Source organism: Lissotriton vulgaris, chromosome 10 (genome assembly GCF_964263255.1).
Source record: "Lissotriton vulgaris chromosome 10, aLisVul1.2, whole genome shotgun sequence".
In the NCBI taxonomy this organism is placed as follows: Eukaryota; Metazoa; Chordata; class Amphibia; order Caudata; family Salamandridae; genus Lissotriton; species Lissotriton vulgaris.
In genome coordinates, this window is record NC_141698.1 from 28,737,336 (window position 1) to 28,758,225 (window position 20,890).

Consider the following 20,890-nt stretch of genomic DNA (forward strand, 5'->3'; position numbering starts at 1 on the left):
AGGACAACCAACAATTCTATATAGCGTTGTGATGAAAAAAAAAATCTGACGGATGGAACAGAGTATGACTTTTATAGATCAGCCATCGGGACAAAAAAATTACAGATGAATACTTTGTTGCCTATGTTCCCTATTTTGTTTTTTTTTTTACAATGATTATTTGTTTTTGTGAAAACCATGAGCGATCTGCACAACTGACCCCTTGCTGAATTTAGAATGCTGCCCACTTTTCCAACATGTACAGCTGTTTGGGTGCACCCTTGAGTTTCATACCTCTGTCCCCCCAGATAATACAGGAAGTAAGTAGAAAGAAACTACAAAAACTGAAAATATTAACTACCACTTTGAAATTTCCCAAAACTTTGAACAAAATATATATATATATATATATATATATATATATATATATATATATATATATATATATATATATATATATATATATATATATATATATATATATATATATATATATATATATATATATGTATTTTTTTGCAACTCTGCATATTCCTAACCCGCCCCCACCACCAAGTTTGCTACATTTGGATATTTTTCTCAGTTCCCTTAAAGGGAATCTATAAGCTATGTGTAATTTCAGAATCTGCAACTTGTAGGAGAAAAAGAGATTGAAATTTGGCCTGAATATCTTTTATGAAAAAAAGTTTATGTAGGCTTAAGCTCAAACTTCTCCAAGTATCGAGGAAAGGGTTCCGCACAGGTCGGGAATGACTTGGCGTTTAAAGGGTTACACTACTGATAACTATGCCCAACTGCTGCAGTTAGCTATTTTTCTTTTCAGTTCTTCTCCTACTCTTCTTTTTTTGGCTTCCTTATGTTTTTGGTTTGATATTCTGCATGTCCTTTTAATTATATTTTTTTCCTTCTAAATTCTTGCTGTATTCTTTGGGTTTTTTCTATACATGTTGCCTTGTTGCACTTCAATTCTTTGTCAAAAAGTAATTGGGAGGGTTTGGAGGAAGGTACTGTTCTGGTTCTATATCACTATGGTGTTAATGTTATTTTTATTTATTAGACACATGTTCTTCGAGCTTCTTGACGCAGGCTTACCACAGAAATCTAAAAGTAGTGATATACGTATGGTTAAAATAAAGTGTTTAAGCAGTAAATGCAGCTAGGATTTTAAACCATTTTGAAACTGTAGTAGATTGATTTTTACATTAATAAAGGGGGAAGAGTATGCCACAGTTTGGCTGCAGCGGTGGGCAAGGCCATATCCTCTTAGGTCACCAGTCATGCCTGGGGAACAGTGAGAAGGTTTTTTGAAATTGAGCACTGTATACAATTGGGCTGGTAAAAATAAAATTGTCTACATTGTGGCATTGGATTGGTCTAGTATACAGCTTTAAGGACTTGTTTTAAACCCTTACTTTTATAGTGGGGTAGATTGGAAACCAATGAAGAGACTTTAGGATCGCATTGATGCGTGCATATTGCGATGTATTAGACACCAACCAGGAGGCAGTGTTCTGTACCAGTTTCAGTCACAGGTATTTAACAGACAACAGCATAACCATCCTGAATTGTGCAAAGGCTTTTATAACCGGAATATACAGAGTAGTTTTAGTATAAGACAAGATAACTTCTGGAATGCAGAGAAAGTGGAAACAAGCAGCAGCCACTTTGGTGATTTTTGAAATTATGGACACCTTGTAATCAGTCAAGAACCTATGGTTACGCACCATTCTAGAGGGAGAGGTTGTGGGGGACCATAATGTGTGGGCATACTGTTACTGCCCTATGATAATCACTGGAAAGCAGTGGTGAGTATCTCGTTCTGAAAGGGATTATGTTCCAAATAGTTGGTTGACATCCACCAGTGAACCACCTGGATGGCGGAACTCAACCTTGCCAGTGGGGACAGAGGTAGCATGTGGTGTTAATGTGGTAGCAGGGTTGTTTGTGCTTGGGGAGCATTAGTAGGTGCCACCCACTGGGGGATGTTCGGTATTAGTATTGCACAGGGGTTCTGTGTCATTAGAAGCTTGCGTGTGAGACGTGGGGGCGATGTCATGGCGTGGTCGTAGGGGGCTGAGAGCAGACTGAAAAGAAGTGAGTTTGAATGAACAACCTGAAGAAGGCTGGTAGCAGCTTGAATGCTAAGAACTGGGTGTTAAGGTCTTTTTTATTGGGTTTTGTGTGGGGGGGGTGGTGAGGTTTTTGGACAGGGAAATGAGCGAGAGGTCAGTTCTGGACTTGTCGTCCACATCATGTCTCTTCGGATTACCAGAACTACACTGTGGCCTTAAAAGTGGATGGGCTGAGTAGAGGAAGCTCAGATGACAGATAGAGGAAATTTCAAATTGAGGGGTGACATAGGTGCTGAGTTGGTCTCCGTGAGGTGTTAGTCGTTTGCAGTCACGGTTTGGGTTGATGACTAGGGGCCATTAGCCTAATGTATGCGACAAAAGGTGAAATAGGCAACTGATAGTTGTTTGCACAACATACATTTAATGAAGACGATTGGGAGCTGTTGGTTTTAAGCAAGTGTTTTTTTCTCTTGGTTATTGGTGGGGCTTGATGTGAGCCATTGAAAATAATTGTTATCCTACCTAAAGTGCTATGAGTAAAGTTGTATGCTCTTAGCTGATGAATGCCCGGATTGCTGTTGAGCTCTTGTCTTGTTTTGACTTGGTAGTGATGGGCAAGATTGATGTCTGGTGAAGTATTAAATTAAACACCTTTCCATGGTGTAATGAGAACTGTGCTTCTGAGACTTTGGTTGGAAGTCTTGAGGAGAGGTCAGGGACATGGTCGATAGGCGCAGGAAGTGGTTGCTTCTGTTTTGAGTCCTGATGATGCTGTTGGAGGAAAATCTAGATTGATCCTTGGCCTTTGTTGAAGTGGAAAAATGGTGTTCTACTCTGTGGGCATTTGGTGGGTTTGTTCATAGGTAATCTACACACAAGTGAGAGTATGCAGCTTAGGAACCCTTAGTTGTGTAGATGCACTGCTGAAGGACACCTGTTGGTCAGGAGATAACTGCGTGTGAGATGCATCGTACAAACACCAGGACTCTTGGGCTGACCTAGTACTGGTTGATAAGATAGAGGTCAACAAATGCAGCACACAATCCCCTTGGTGAGGTGCAGTTCTCTTTCATTGAAGTTAGATACTTGTATTACTTCAAGAAGTCCGCATAGGCGCAGCACAGTAATGATGCAGTGGTATTGGGATCATTTTTCAGCTGGGATATTTTAGCCCCCCTGTTAAAAGGTGAATTGTTCCTTGTCTTTCACATATGGAAGCACATATGATGCTCCTCTTTTTGCTATGCTGGTTTCTAATCTTTCCTTCTGTACTTCAGGTGACCACAAAGTGGTGTTTGTGCAGAAGGGTCCGCTGGTGTTGGTGTCCGTCTCACGCACCCTGCAGTCAGAAGACCAGTTGCGGAGGGAGCTTCACTATGTCTACTACCAGATTATCAGCATGCTGACACAAGCCAGCATAAGGAGAATCTTTGAGCACAAGAAAAACTATGACCTGCGCCGGCTGCTGACCGGTTCCGAGAAGATATTGGACAGCCTTCTCAACCTGGTAGAGACAGATCCGAGCTATCTGCTAGGGGCAGTACAGTGCCTGCCCCTTGCACCCACTGTGCGTGACGCCTTGAATTCAATACTGCTGAAGGCCATCACACCCAACCTGGTCTTCTCCATCCTGCTTGCAAACAGCCAGCTGGTCACCATTGTTCAGGAGAAGGCTGTGATTGAGGACTGCAGACTAGAACCCACTGACCTGCTCCTCCTCCTCAACCTCATCCGTGCCTCCTCTGCCTTCCAGGCTGGCGAGATCTGGACACCCATCTGCCTGCCTAGGTTTAACCCAGATGGCTATTTTTATGCCTACATATCTTACCTTGACCCTGAGTGCACAGTCTGCCTCATTCTGCTCTCCACCGACAAGGAATCCTTTTACTCCGTCTCAGACTGCAAGAAACGCATTGATGAGAATTTGAGGACTCAGAACCTGCTGCAAGTCATCTCAGCAGCTCGGCAGAGCCATTCAGACACTGCTTCCTTGGTGGGGGTTCCCGACCTCAGGCACTTCATGTACAAACCACTGGACATCCCAGAGAACTATAAGCAACTCACTCAGTTTACCAGGTGAGGATGGATGGAAATGGCTGAAATGAGTCCACTATCACTTGGGTAGTTAGCTGTGTTGCATTTAGCCCTTTGGAATCTAAATAGTGCCTGGAAGGGCCACTGTTTGTTTGCTGTGTGTATAGTAGTCTCCGCCATTGTTCTTTAGGAGCTTGCCGGCTCCAACTGCATGTAAAAAGGGCAGAAAGATGGCTTGTTTAGGTGCTTCTTTTCTACTAGTCCCAAATAAATTGCAGGCCAAGGAGCAAACATAAGGCTGAATTATTTAACATAGGCTGTGACCCTCTTTGGTCATAGATAGTTGCTCCACTCCAGGTCCCCGAGTGCAGGTTTCTGCCTCTCAGCTCTCATTAGAGGTGCCACCAACCGGCAACCTGTTTCAGTAGCAGCATCTAGATTTGGATGTGGCTGAAGACTGCATAACATTTCTGGCTGTGCATTCATTACCCTCTCGTGCATTTGTGTGTCTATGCCCAAGATCCTAAGGTTAACACGCTGAATGGCCTGCTCCTCAAAATTGCATTGTTCCCTCTTGAATAAGGCAGGCACTGGATGACCCTGAAAGCTTTGCCTTGTGTGTTCTGTTGGGGGTGTCCAGCTGAGGGTTGGGTGAGCATTGATGCATTGTGCTAAACACTGACTATTTTGGTTTGTTTCCTTCTTTTTCTTTCTTCCGCTGTTAATTCCCTGCCTTTTCTCTTTGCTGGGATCAGTCCTGAGGTAGAAGGGCCATACTCTGACGAGGTGGAGAGACAGCGCCTGTTCGACCTCTACCGATACTTGCACAGTCGCATCCACAGCACCTCGCGGCCTCTGAAGCTCATCTACCATGTTGCAGAGAAGGAGACACTGCTGGCATGGGTGAGCAAGTGTAACCGCTTTGGCACAGTACTAAAGAAATGTGATTCTGCATTGTGCGGTAGAGATGTGCTTCTTGCCTGCACTTTTTCTCTTCGTACCTATAGTAGTTGGACATGGTTTGTAAGTGAGAAACCACAAGGGGATTGGTAGGCCCTTGTGGGGTGATGTTAGCAGTTAAGTCCTTGGTGCCCCCGATTGAAAAACAGCTATAAGTGATTATGAAGTTTATGCCCATTTACCCTTTTCAAAAACCTCCTGCGTGTAGGGGACTTTCATTTCCACACTAGTTCCTATAGTGTGTTTACTGCGCGTGAACCCCCATTGGCTGGTTGCTGAGAGTAGCTTCAGACTTCCTCTTCTTTCATTCGGGTATTCGATCTCCTCCAGGTGTGAACTTTCAGTCACTTCCCCTCTGCAATGTAATGAAAATTTGCCTAGCTTTAGTAAAAGTAAGTTTCAATTATATTTAGGACCCAGAGGCGAGGATTGTGCAATTCTTCCTTCGCATTTATTAAACGTGCGCTCAAACATTAGCCATTTAATAACCACAGGAGACAAAAAACGACTGTTCACGTTAGCATTTGGGAAACATATTAAGTCCATCATTTAATCCAAAGCGTCTGTTCCCAAAATAGTCCATCCTCTCTTTCAGGGCTCCCTCTTTCTTAGCGCAATTCACTCTACATTTGAATCCTCATGCGCCCTGTTTTGGCCCCTAGTTTCCTGTGATGAGAGGAAACGCATAAATGACCATCCTGAACAAACTTGTCAGCATAAAAACATTCTTATCCAGGGAATGAATAACTATTAAAATGAATTAATCAATGAAGTAATAGACTACAAATGAAGTAACATATTGCCACGGCATGCACAGTTCATAAACAATATCCTCAATATGAAAAACATTAATTACTCCAAAATGGGGGGGATAAGCGTGAAAGCTGATTGCTGGGTGGGATAATCCTCACATCCATGTCCTTATAGAATTGAAATTTAGCTTTACTAAAGCTAGGCACATTTTTGGACCGCAGACGAGGATTATGCTAGTTCAAAGCCTGCTCGCCACCAACTGAGCTATGTTGAGCAATGGCTTTAAAAAAAAAAAAACTCTTGAAGGTAGGATCTGGGGACCAATCAGTTGCATGCATAATGTCCTATAAACGTGCTCCCAAGCAGAAAGCCTTCGAGGCCATTCCTCTTCTTGCTGAATGCGGCCCAAATTTTTTTGTGTCAATACCAGCTTACTGCATCGCCCAACCACACAGAGCCTGGATACATCCGGGATGGCTGGGTAAGCTATTATGCAGGTGTTAGATTTAGTCTGTCTAGTTACCATAAAGGAAACCCCTTCTGAGGAGAACACCTCCAGAAGCCCAGGAGGACACAGAGAACCAGATGAACCTGGATCGGTCTCCAGAGAGCTGTTGCGCTGAGCCAATTTTGACTTCTAGTTGTCTGTTTCACAAAAACAAGCAGCAAAGTAACAGGTGCAGCGCAGGCTCCTCACACCCCCACATGCCAGACTCAATAAGAGCCATGAATATAGAGGGGGGGGGGGGGGGGGGAGATGGCATCCACGAGGGACGAGAGAGAGATTAGCTACCGAACGGCTCCTCTCTACTTTTAAGAAAAACTTGACGGTGCGCGTCAAAATGTGGCTGTAACCCCAGTTTTTCTGTCTGGTAGTATTGGAGGCATTAACATCGAGCTGGTAATATCGGAAAATATCGAGGCGCTGAGTGCGCAGATACTTAAAGCTTAGTCAGCGGTGATTTATTGGAGAAGCCGCGGATACATGACCTAGTGAACACAGCAGAGGTCGCACGGCAATGGGGAAATTCAATTAACGCAACGGCTTTGACGGTGGCGGCAGTGGTGATACGGGGAAGCCGCAGACCCGATAAAAGCCGCAGGGATACCGTGGACTTATTGAAGCTGACAAAAGTGATACCTACAACAATACAAGACGCATTGTGGTCTTTGAAGTCTTCTGTATGGACTACAGCGGTGACGGGATTACGAAGAGCCTATCAAAGTCTGAAAAAACAACACAAACAGCGATTTACAGCTGCATTGTGGTCCCTGTGGTCTTAAAACCATTCAACTGCATGGTGATTCCTCTGGTCCCCCTTGTGACTGGAGTTGAGTGCTGAGTGCTGTGAAAACAGGCTGAAAAATCTGGACTGCAGATAATTGGGGTACGCCACTAAAAACATAAAGACGTAATATTTTCAACATTGCACTTGAAAAGGTTAAAAGTTAAAGAGAAGGCATTGCAGATTGAATCATAGCAAAGTACTTTGACACTTATTAAAAAAAAAAAGGGGGAGGACAGACTGCCGAGAGATATTGAAAGATACTGGACAGTAGCAGAACATATATCATAATCTACAAGTCATTTTAGATGCCGCCAAAATCTGCACGGGGTGGAAAGAGTAAAGGAGGGATGGATACCCCATTGTGCAATCGTCTTCAAGATCCACAAATACGCGGTAGCATTAAAAAAAGAGCTTTAGAAGGGGGGATCTGAGAGCTAAATCCTGTGAATCCCAAATTAGATGTGAATGAGGGCAAAAACAAGAAAGTACCTCAAATGTTTTCAGCAAGGCAAGATAAGAACAAAATATCACAAGATCTAGAGTCCCAACAACGACGCATACCAGGAAAGGTAATACAGTTAAAGAATACGAGACCAACAGAGAAGCTACCTACTGGGAGTGTACCAGAGAAAGCGGATCCGGTGACAACACAATCCACAGAGGCTCTGGACTCTGATAAAACGGAGGAAGCTAGCATTGCGCTAGTAGTAGGAAAAGACACAAATTATTTATGAGAGCGACTCAAGTGAACCTTTCCTATCACTCTCGGACCATACAGATACCTCAGAGGAGGAATTTGATGAATCAAATAAGGTGGCGTCAGACATACCGGCAGTCTCCAGCAACTCTAATGAGATATCATTAAAGGCAATATATCAACTCATAGTAGAACATAGAGCAGAGACTCGCTCCGAAAGTCAGAAAGCACAAGTTGCCTGCCGCAAATTGCAGAATGCAGTTAGAAGAGTCGCTAAGACCTGCAGTGAATTTTCAGAGAGGATAAAAGTGGCAGAAGAAAGAATATCAACATTAGAAGACCAAACGACGACACAAAAAACAGATCTAGATATGATCTCCGCGGACCATGAGGATATGCAGCTGAAGATTGCGGATTTGGAAAACCGACTCCGGAGAAATAATCTTAGAATAGTAGGGATACCGGAGGGGGCAGAAGGATCGGATATTCGCAAATTTGTACTGGATCTCCTTCAAGAGGCATTCCCTGAGTTAACGATATGGGACTGGACTATGGAACTACAGAGAGTTCATAGATTCCCTTTCAAGATCTCTGAGAGGAAAAAAGGATCATCAGAAACAAAAAAACTTCCCAGAGCTATCCTGATCAATCTGAATAACTTTCTAGCACGAGACGCACTTTACGATCTTGCACGACCCAATAAAAACCGACAAGGGAAAGGGATCCAGTTCTTTGTGAGACCTGATTTCTGCCACCACACAGTGGAGAAGAGGTGGCACCTAAGAAGATTGATCTCTCCTTTTCAGAATAGGGGTGCACAGGCTTTTCTGTTAAATCCTGCAACTCTTAAAATAATCTTTAAAGGTCATACCCGCTTCTTTATATCAGAGATACAAGCTCAAGACTATCTGGGTACACTCTGAGGCATGAAGAGATGTAAGAACTAATGTATGTCTGATAATAGAAATTCAATCACTCAACCGCCTATATGTATATATATATATATATATATATATATATAATAGGGGTTAGTGTAATGTGAAATATATAGAAAATCGATGTTAGTAGGAACATGATGTATAATGTTACTGGTATATACATGCAATATCTAAGAGACAATCAAAAAAAAAAATAGTAGAGAGGGGACTGGAGCAAAGTCTCTTTCCATCGATAAGGGCCATCAGCCCTTTTTTCCTTAGCTATGGGGTGGGGGGTGGGGAGGGTGCGAACAGGTGGCGGTGGTGAGAAGGGGGGAGAGGAGAGCTGAGGTCACGGAAGGGGGGAGGGGGGTGGGCAATAGGGATAGACTGGGCGGGTTGGAGACCATCTTGTCAGAGAAAAATAAAGAAAAGGTGAAGGTCAGACAAATACAGGTAGAGGTAAAAGTGGAGGTAGAAGTGGGTATGGGATATCAAAGATAACATATATAATGATGATGAAGGAAAGACTGAACATCTCAAGCAAAGAATATGGCTAAATATAGAATATGTTCATCAAATGTGGGGGGTCTAAATGAGAAGGCAAAACGGGCAAAGGTTTTTGAAATTATTAACGCAGTGAATCCTGATGTTATATGTCTACAAGAGACACATATTCCGTGGGGGAACAAAGTGTCTCGAAATGAGAGGGTATAATTTAGCAGTATGTTCCACCCAAACGACAACAACTAGAGGTGTGGCCACATATATCAAACATCAGAGGGGAGCAGTACACCGTACAAAAGCGGATAAGTGGGGTCGTTGGGCCATAATGGAGCTATCATTGGGATTCTCTGTAGTCCATATATACGGTTCAATTCTAGACGACCCTAATATATGGGAGGAGCTAGAGGTGGAATTGGCACAATGGTCACGCTATCTGATTATATGTGGCAATTTTAAGATTCACATGGAAGGGGACATCACTAGTAACAGATATATAGGAAGAAAACCTAAGGTGTTTAAAGCAATTTCCACACTTAAAAGCACTCATGGGCTCACGGATGTATGGGCAGAAAAATACCAGAATGATCCAGGCTTCACATACTACTCATATCCCCATAAAAAATGTGTTCGTTTGGACTATTTTCTGGCACCTGTACAATGGTTAGACAATGTAGACCTAGCAAAACTCCCGCAACTATATTCCGATCACAATCCACTAATTCTCGAAATCAAGGAAGTTCATGGTTTGAGTAGGTAATCTTCATGGACTTTTGATAGGAAATTACTACTAGATGACACATTTTGTATATATATTAAACAGTGGACGCAGTCCTTTTTTGACTGCAATAGATTTAGCGCTTCCCGGGCATCAGTGTGGGATTCATACAAGGCAGCACTGAGGGGGGAAATGATAGGCTTTGCTGCCCACAATCGCAAAGAACAGAAAAAACTAACGGAATATCTAATCCATAAACTGGGGAAACTGGAAGTAGAACATGTACAAATAATCTATAACAGGGCATCGGAAGATGTATTAAAAGAACATCTTTCTAAATTTGTAATGGCTAAAGCTGATATCAATCAACACTTTTATGAAAAAGTTGCTGAAAAGTTTCAGATATATAGTAAGGAGTTATATGAATATGGAGAGACAACGGGGAAGTTACTCGCGATGAGAACGCGACAGAAAGATGTTACAAATAACATATCGAAAATGAAAGATCAAAATGGGACAGTGACATCCGACTCTGCGAAGATTAGAAAAAAAATTGAGGATTTCTATAGTAAATTATATCAAACAGAATTCCTGACAGAAGATCAAGGGGAGCAGGATGATCTACAAGATATAGATAACTGTGGTATATTCCTTCCCAAGATAAGCAGGGAAATGACCCAAGAACTAGAGCAAGAAATTACACTAGAGGAAGTACAGGAGGCATTATCTTCCCTCTCTGCCGGCAAAGCTGCTGGGCCAGATAAAATCCCAATTGAGCTCTATAAAATGATATCAACACAAATAATATCTTTTCTGCAAGATTTATTACTGGATATTCAATACAATGGAATACCCCCTAGCTCATGGCAAGAAACAGATGTTGTGGTTTTTTTAAAGAACCTCCAGAAATACCCATGTCGTATCGCCCAATATCACTCATGAATACAGATGCAAAGATTTACTCGAAAATTATGGCCACCCGATTACAGAAAAGCATTGCTGCAATTATTTCACCATGGCAGCACGGCTTCATCCCAGGTCGGGGGACCACAGATCACACTCGACGGTTAATATCATTACTAGACCTAGCAGAGGTTGAGGAGCGAGATGTGGCTGTGGTCCTCCTAGACGCTGAGAAAACCTTCGATCGAGTGACCTGGAGATATCTGTGGGATAAAGTAGCGGAGAGAAATGTCGGGCCAAGATTTATATGGGCAATGCAGGCTATGTATTATAATCTCCATGCTAAAATCCAGATAATGGGTCATACATCCAAAAGATTAAAGATAGAGAGAGGTACTCGCCAGGGTTGCCCTTGTTCCCCAATCCTTTTTGCACTTTATTTAGATCCTTTTATTTCCTTGATTTTAAACAATCCCATAATTAAACCGGTAATATCTCATAATCATGAGACAAAAATATTAGCGTACGCTGATGATATTGCCCTAATAACACCAGCACCACGAGAAGCAATTGCAGAAGTAGAGAGGTTGGCAGAAAGATTTGGAAAGAGATCCGGCTTTCTGTTAAATAGCTCAAAGACACAAATCATATGCTCATCTCATTGTATACTGGATGATTTCCGTGTAAAGGAGTCTGCAGTATACTTAGGAGTTAGGGTAACAGCAAAAATGGGGGATATCTGGACAATAAATATAGACCCAGTTATGATTTCTATCAGTAGGGAAATGAAACTATTAGATCCTTTACATCTTACAATAATTGGTAGGATAGATGTAATCAAAATGAAAATCTTTGCAAAAATCCTATATTAATGCGAGCTATCCCCATAGAATTAATGGTCAAAAAAATACGGAAAATTGAAGGGATGTTTACTAATTTTATTTGGAGCTTCCAAAGAACTCGTCTTGCTTATAAATATTTAAACCAACCGATTGATCAAGGTGGCTGGAATGCTCCAAATATACAGCTATACTAGTGGGCGACGGCCCTTCAAAACCTAAGTATCCTATATTATCATAATAAGATACAAAATGACGGACAGAAATACCTACTATTTATGAATTAGCAATTGGGGAAGCCGCAGCTGGGTTATTTCAACACCAAAATGACATGAGGAAATATCAAAGGAAAGGATATAAGTGTATCTATTGTGCAATCAGCAATTGGAAAAAGATAGTGAAAATATGTGAGATTAATAGAGTTACCAAATATACATCATTGTGGCACTCTGATCTCTTGCATACGAATATATATGACGATATGGCAAAAAAATGGAGAAAAAAGAGGATTGTTAAACTGATTGATGTTTATGTAAACTCAGAAATGCGTAGTTTAATAGGAATTCCACAAAAATATGCCTTACAAAGCGACTCATGTTTTAAATACTTACAAATTAGGAACTCTATGAGAGCTGTCCCAAAAGAGAATATCAGCCTAGATCCTATACCAATACTTCATCTTATGGGTAATCCCAAAAGCAGAATAAAAGAGTTTTATCAGGAACTACAAAAATGTATATCTAATGATCTAGAAAAAACAGAAGGGAATTGGGCAATCAAACTAAATGATGAGGATGTTGATATAAATAAGGTGCTGGAAATTGGTAAAAATGTATTCATGGCATCTAACCTTAAAGCTCAACAATATAAGACTGTATATAGCTTATATTATACACCAGCGAAGCTCTTTAAATGGGGGAAGAGAGATTTGGATAGATGCCCAAGATGTCAAAACGGACCAGCCGATATGATACATATGTTTTACTCCTGTGCTAAATTAGACCAGTTAAAAATGGGAATTGAGTCATTCATGCAACAGACATTGGGGAGGAATCTTAAGATCACTGCTACACTAATGTTACTGGGCTTTGATGTAACACTGCAGATTGACAAAGAGATTTTATGTTTCTACGTTTAGCAATAGCACGTCTTCTGATTGCCACAGTATGGAAAGACTCTGGACCACCAACTTTCTATCAGTGGCTAAATCGATTAATCTGTATCGGGAAACAAGAAATTGCCCTATATAAAGGTTAAAAAAATAGAAGAAAAGGTATGAATATATGGAAACCACTTATCATTTGGATGGAGGAACGTAATAGGCAAGGAGTAGGTTAAATAAATAGATTTAACTCTCTGGTTAAACGTTAATAAAGTAATGGACATCTGTAAAGAAATATGCTACTTTCTTTTTGCCATATAAGTTCTTCTTTTCATTTTATATTGCATTTAACCTACCCATTCTAGAATGTTATAATCCTATATATTGTTGTTTTTTTCCTTTTCTTCTTTGTGTACTCCAATGTATTATGTCTGATTTTCAATTAAAGATTTTTTTTTAAAAAAGAGCCATGAATATGAGAAAAACTTAAAGCGAGAATACATACAGGGCAAAGCTGATGCAAATTACACCATGTTACCTGTAGCCAGATAAAAACCTTTGCAGGTTCAATCGCTAAACCTGGGTGCATGTCAGGACACTTTTTTATCTCCAAGGCTGCTGCCACTGACAACTACCTTGCAATCTCCTTGCAGAGAAGTTTCAAACCTCCAGAGGATGTCTGAGTACACAAGCCAGTGAAGGCGAACTGCCTGAGATGGCAAATGCGCCGGCTTTTGCATCTAAGGACCCATGCTATAAATGTCCTTCCGCCTCTGTTGCTCATGCCACCACTCCTTCAGTTCAGGGAAGAACAGAAGGCGCCTCCTCCAAACCCATAATGTTTCATGTGCTGTTGCCAACTCAGTGGTCTTCTTGAACCTGCTGCAACTGCATTAGACCGTCTTCAGACTCAAAGTTCTCACAGGCGGCTCTAGGTTCTTGAACCTCTAACTCTGGTAGCAACATCTGGCCCTGCTTCGGAGTCCAGACATCCCTTACTTTGGAACTCTGGGAATAAAGGAAGATCCATTAACCCTGTTTGTTCTATAACTTGCAGTTTACTGGACAAAAGTAGTTCTTATGTTGTCCTTTGTCTTTAAAACCATTCAATTATGGCCTATATTAGAGCAGTGTCTGAAATACAAATTGCATCTTTAATTAAACCCATTAGGAGTATACAAATCGTAAATATTATCAAATGCTGGTATCTTGTCATGGATGTTGTCTTGTCGGTATTTGACTTTTCCACCTATGCCTGCCATTGGCTCATTAAAGTTTTGCTTCTCACAAGAAATAATCTATACAATTCTGCATACCATTGGATAGTCTTTTCATGCAATAATGTAGTATCCATATCTTTTGTAGTTTTAACTTAGCTTGACTTAAATTTATGTGAAAATTCTATTTTTTTTTTCGACAAATCTGAAATCAAGAGAATTTCAAATTTTCCTGTTTTTGCTCTCCAGGTCACAAGCAAGTTTGAGCTTTACACCTCTTATAGCCCCTTGGTGACCAAAGCTGGTGCCATCAATGTCATCACAAAACTGCTCCGGTGGATCAAGAAGGAGGAGGACCGCCTCTTCATCCGGTACCCGCCAAAATACTCCACCACACCAGCCCCAGGCAAGGGGTCGAAGAGCGCAAGGGGAGGTGTTGATAGGACTGATGCATCCGAGAATGGATTCTTCTCCGGGTTGTAGTGGGAAATGTACTGGAAATGTATGATAGGTCACTGGAAGGCTGGCACCTGAGGCTTGCAGTCCATCTCTGCAGTGTTAGAGACCCTTCAGCAACGCCTAACCTATTTTCTTTATTAGGCACTTATAAAAAAAATGGCATCCTTTCCATCTCCTATAACTCATTCCTTGGTCCCTGACTGCCATCACAGACTTTGAAATGTTTATGCGCAGTGGTTCATGAGCTCTTGTAAAGTCGCTGGGTGCTCCTTGGTAAACGTTTACATGCAAAGCACTTTTGTCTGTCCTCTGTTCTGGTGAAAGCCCCTTGTTAGTTCGGATCCTCTTCTCCTACACTAGGAGGACCGTGTCAATGTTTTGGGGGTCCTGCATACTTTAGGAATTTCTTGTGGGTGTGGCAGCTGCCCCCTGTTCCACTGAAAACACCTTGATGATGCTACGGATGTCTTCAACTGGCTGTCTTCTATGCCCATCATGTTTGTATTGTAATTTCCAACCTATTGATAGATTTTTTTTTAATGAAAGTCCCTTTGCTGTACAAAGAGACTCTTATTGGTTTTCTGACTGTCCTCTCCTACTCTAGGAGCTCAATGTTGGTGTTTGGATGATTCACACCAACTTAAGGGATCCTCATTGGTGTTCAGGAAGTGTTTGCCTAACCTAGAATCTCCTCATTGACATTCACACTCTCTTCTCCTTCGCTAGGAACTTCTCGTTAGTGTTGGTCCAGTTCACTCATGACCTAGGGATCCTCATGGGTGTTCAGAAGGTCCCCTCCTAACCTATGAGCTCTCAAAGTCTTCTCCTTCACTAGAATTCTTCCTTGCTGTTCTGGAACCCATCTCATTCCCTATGAATTCCTTGTTGATATTCAGGCTGTCTTCTCTTGTCTTAGGATCTCCACATTCGTGTTGTGGACGTCCACTCCTTGTTTGGGTTTGTATGGTGCTCTCCTAATCTGGGAGCGCCTCGTTCTTGTTGTGGAAGTCCACTCTTTTCCTAGAAACCTCTAGTTAGTGTTGGTTCGATTCTCTCATGATCTAGAGAATCCTCATTGTTGTTCAGAAAGTCCTCCCTCTCTATGAGCTCCTTGTTGGTATTTTGGAAGTCTTCTCCTTCACTCCAGTTCTTTGTTGGTGTTTTGGAATCCATCTCAATCCCTCAGAGTTCCTCATTGGTATTTATGCTGTCGTCTCTTCTCTTAGGAGCTTCATGTTCGAGTTCTGGAAGTCTGCTTCTTCCTAGGCGCTCCTTGTTGGGGTTTGAATGGTTTTTTCCTAACCTAGCGGCTCCTCTTTGTGTTCAGATTGTGTTCTAACCTAGTAGCTCCTCCTTGGTGCTCTGGAAGTCCTCTCTTTCCCTAAGAGTGTCCTCTTCTAGTTGGTGTTCTGGCTGATCTCCCTGACCATAGCACCTTTCTTGTTCAGATTGCACAATCATCCATGGAAAGCTTCATGTTATTGTTTAGTCTGTCCTGCCCTACAGTAGAAGATGCACATTTGTTTTGATGCACATTTGTTTTGCCTGTCCATTTATCTTTTGGAATGAAACTTCTGAACGGGGATTGTCCTCTTGTTATTGGCACTACTCAACGCTTGATAATGTACGAAGTGTCTTTTTTTTCTGAACAATCTGCTTACTTTACTTTTGAACACTCTTCTAGCTGTCTTGGTTTCACACATATTTAGCTGTCTTTTCTACTGAGCACGGAGTTCGCTTTTCAGCTGGTATCTTCTCTTCTAAACACTCCTTTGGGGGATCTGTCCTCTTGTGGCTTTCCATCCATGGGAAGCTCCACGTTGTTTCACTTTCTTTTGTTCCTCAGTAGCTCTATTCCCACTCTTTGCTTAGTCTGTGTCCTCTTGAAGCACCATGGTAATGGCTTCTTTTCAGCAGTCATACTAGTGGTGGCTTCGCTGTTTTTACACTTGTTTGTAGGCCCCCGTCAAGTTGTGTTCCACTGCACAGCTTTCTGCTGCATGCATGGCTGATGGGATGTGGCTTTGAAGTGCCTGCCGATTCACCAGGAATGCATAGAACTGGCCACAAAGAATAACAAAAATCCATGTTTATCCTCTGCATTTCCTGGATTTCTGGTAGTTTAGTACTGGAGAAACATTCATCAAGGAAGTAAAGCAATGTTAGCTGGGTCTCCTGGGTATTTATGATTAGTGTGGGTTGCTGTAGTCTGAACATGACCACAACTCATTAAAACATTTATCAAGAGTACCATGAAAGTCCTGCATTATTTCCAGGCACTTCACTGAACATAGTTAGCTGACACTTGAGGGCAGTGACGGGCAATGGTATTTCTCCCTGTGACAAGGCCAGTTTTTACTGAAACTATTCTTTTTTCTGGTGAGCATCTCCAGATCAGCATCTGGGTTGTCATCCTTTCAAATACATTTCTTAACAATTGTCATCACTCTGGGATTCTTAGATGAATTCAGTTGTTGCTCGATTTCTGGGGGTGAAAAGCCATAGTTAGAAGCAGATAGACCGTGGCCTTGAGTATACTACCGCTGAGGGTTGCCAGGGTGAGAGGAAATGTTTCGGTTTGACCACCAGGTTGTTTTGTACGTTTTCCCCATCAGTGCTCTTGTGCACTCCTAATGCACTTGTGCATTTCATCTCCAGGGTGTGTATGATCCTCAGTGGCCTCTTCACCGTAGTGTTGATGAACATGACTTACCTTATATCATGTGTTGGTCAAGCCCAAGGAAAACCGCTAGCCCTTAACTAATCTTCATATTGCTTACACCGATAAGATGTGAAGGTGACAGAAGTGTTCGAGGATTGTTAAAAGTAAATTGCCCATTAGCAAAATGGACGCCCATGCTCCTGGTTTAACCATACCATGCCCAGAAGCCTCTGAACGAAGGAAAGCTTAACTTTTACCCTATGGTCTCCCGAAGTGCCATAACATTTGTAAATTCTTCAACCTGTTACAAGAAGTCACTAAGAGGAACATTCTCTGAGGATGTCCAAGATGTGTTTGTACTAAACCTCATCGCTTTCACAACATTTGAGTTTCGAGAGTGTCTCATTGGACATATATATTTTAACTGTGTGAGGGGGGTTAACTTTTGTAGAGTAAATTATTTAAAACCATATTTATCTTGAAGGGAGAAAAGTTTTCTTTATAACCTTCTCGCCAATGAGACATGCTGTATTCCAGGGTTACTTTCACTGGTTCGGTTTACTGTAGTTCATGCAACTCGCACATCTATCCAAAATCAACTGATGAGTTGGTAGAGCAGCGCGTTTAGGCCAACAATATTCGGCTGAAGCGTTGAAGTGTTGACAGTTTATCTCTCGGTTGCTATCTTTTCCACGTTGATCTGGATGTCTAGAAAGGGTTTATAATAGAGCTGCAAAGGTGAGTCCTGGGCAGTCGTTTTAAGGATTAACTTGGCAGCCACTCCGGCTGGCAGGCATGAACATCCCAAAATGTGCACGAGACATCCATTTCGGAGGATGCCTAAGAGGTGGTTGCTTTGTCTGTCTGGCGATCTCTCTTCTTAAAAGGTGGGCTGATTTTTGGAGTGGTGCATGGTGGTTCAAGTATTATTAATCTTTTATTTATTTCTCCGTTCTGGTGTGTATATATTGGAGCTTTCTCAAATATCCGTAGGATATTTGATGCACTCTTATATAATAGTTCTAAGAAGTCTGTCTGTTTCTCATCCCTTGTCTTCTTGACTCCTTGCAAAGGGGGATTCTGACTTCCTATGGAAGCACTTAGAAGCAATCTTTGCTGCATGTTCACATAAGTAGCAATGCATCTGCATTACAGATGAAAAAAACACTTGGATTCAACTTTTAAAAGTTGTTTATTCTTTAAACAATATGTAAATCCATATCCCTCTTATTTAAGAAAGGGGGATTATTACTAAGGGGGTGCACCTTTTACACGGATCTCTCACTTCTTGGAAAGATTTGTTATTCCTGTCCTTATGTGATGGAGAAGTGGGCAAAAGAAGGACGCAGTAGCAGCACTTGCGACGATGAATTTTCATCGCCATTTGCTTCCTCTGGAAAGTGCGATATTGGATTATTATCTTGAAAGAGTCCAATACAGCACCTGAAGCTATGGAATAACCACTGAGTGTCAGAAGAGTTCAGCATTGTCCATCACTAGTTCCATTATATTTCAGTGTTGGCCCATTAGAAAGAAGGTGGGATGTCTGCACCCTTTTCCTTATGGAGAACCCATGCTAGGAGGTGCTGTTTTACTATTGGCTGGGAACCTGCTGTTGTTTAATTGTCTTCCAAACTCTGCCTCCTTCAAAACTTCCTCCTCGGGCCAACAGTGTCTCCTACGCCTGCCCTGTGGACACCCGCCTGCACAGTCTCATGCTTGCCGTAACCCCAGAGTGATAGTAAGACGCTGCTTTTTGAGTTTATAGGCAGATTACTAAACGCTGCGGGCTCGTCCATTCATGAAGCTGCTTTGCTATTTATATGAAGTGGGAAATGGGTCTCTTTTCTAGAGGGAGTGTTTCTAAACATTGAAAGCGATATTAATCTTCTGCGACAGTGGTGTAGTGAGCAGCCATAACCGTTCATACAGATACTCATATACAACTCAGATCTTTCGTTGCTGTTGATATGGCCAGACGTTTTGTTCCGACTAGGAAAGACCTCCAGGTACCAAAATGGAAGTTTCAGTCGGGACAACGGCAAAAAAACTTCTATCATACCGTGCTGCAGCCTTCTAGTACGGCGAGCGCCTCTGTGGGTATGGCGAGCTCATCTGTGGACGGAAACGAGGTGCAGTATTTGTGGCAGTTAGGTTCTTAGCGTAAATGTTTCTATGAGGAAGCGGGAGTGTGACCACTTGGATTACGGCTGAGGCTTTAACTCACCTGTATCCAACCACCAAGCAGCAAGTGGATGGAAGGGTGTGTCGGTATCCCCTTCCTGTATATGTAATGTCCCATGCCCATGCCCCTCTATAAATAAACATAAATGGATTATTTATTAAATCACACACATCTTCTAACCCAGTGACTACAATATGTTTACAGCATGGAACGTTTGTGTGAACTCGCTTACTGTGGCGTGTCAGTGGATGCTCCAAACCTTCACAGTATCACCCACTAAGCAGTAGATTCATACTTTATTCACCTACCAGTAATGACAGACCGTTTTTGAAAGGTGTCTGGATCACCAGATTTGCTCATATGCAAGCCTTGCCTGCTCCATTTTGTCTCTTGTATTGTGTTTTATTATTTTTCATGTTTTCTTTTAAGTTAATGTTGCATTCAATTTGGTTGTGATTACGCTGTTTTGCTTATGCTATTGTTTCTTCTTCTTGCTCACTCTCTTCTGTAAATACTGGCACTTTCTTCCTGTCGCTGGTTTTCAAGCGACAAGTCACCAAGAACCACTGTTCTAATCATCCCATCCAAAATCATAGGATTACATGATTGCGTGATTGCCACAACCCAAAGCCACTTCCGTGTTTACCACCTGTGTTGAACATCCTGTCTACCTCTCACACCACTTTGAGCAATTGTTACAAATTATGTCAAAATTGAAAGATAAACTTGTTTACATGCATGAATCTCCATGTGACGAAGGCCCTAACTCTATTCTTATCATGTTGCATGGGTGACTTGCAGCTTTTTTTGCTTGTACATTGAATGGGTAAAACAAGGTCTAATGTTTTAAAATAAAGAACATACATTTTAAAAAGAATCGAGTACAGAATGTTCATCGTAATGGTAGTGCGGGAGTGACAGGCGCCCCAAGTAGAAACTAATGAAATTTGGTTGTTTTCTCAGCAAGATCTCAGTAGATGGTCACAATCTTCTGCATCGGCTACAGCGCAGTGTATTAAGAATCCCCACTCAAGGCTCTTTTCCAGCACAACTTGGTGGAAATGTGCAGACTGACCACCAGGTGCCTGAATACTTGGCTAAAATGTTAATAGGCCTCTAGAACATGCTTGGATCACCAGCCTCTGAAGCCCTAGCATGAGTTCTGTTCACACAATCCTGTAGCCAGTTTCCTAGCCACATCTGCAACACTTTAAATAAAGGTTGAATGGACCAACTACATGGGTGGCCAGGCAGCACAGGAGACTCCCACTCCGTGGCATTGCCTCCTTCTTTTTCTTGGGAAGAGCTGTATTCCATACCTTGCAGCATACAGAACACATCCGCACTCCACCATCAAACCTTAAAGCGGCGCAGAACGCTACACTCTGGAATGTAACCGATTTGAGTTGGGATCTGATATAGTGGACTGCAGCTTACCTCATTGAGGACATAGGCCCTGTAGTACCTATGGCGTACCAGAGCACCAGTCATGAATGTAGTCATGTTGTTGAACCTCTTGGTTCCAACCCCCTCTACCGAGGACTAGAGTTACTTGCTCTAGAGCTTCTTCTCAGGGCTTTTAGTGGCTCCCCAGCTTCTA

At 42.0% G+C, this 20,890-nt stretch overlaps 1 protein-coding gene across 1 annotated transcript in view; it reads left to right on the forward strand.

The window, feature by feature from the left end:
- LOC147684396 (vacuolar fusion protein MON1 homolog B-like) overlaps positions 1-20,164 on the forward strand; it is an 89,421-nt gene extending 69,257 nt beyond the window's left edge. The window contains exons 4-6 of the mRNA XM_086940323.1: positions 3,329-4,127; positions 4,841-4,988; positions 14,234-20,164. Of these exons, the coding sequence (XP_086796449.1) occupies positions 3,329-4,127; positions 4,841-4,988; positions 14,234-14,467 (1,181 nt within the window). The 3' untranslated portion in view covers positions 14,468-20,164. The remainder of the gene's footprint in view (positions 1-3,328; positions 4,128-4,840; positions 4,989-14,233) is intronic.
- The last annotated feature ends 726 nt before the right edge of the window (positions 20,165-20,890 follow it).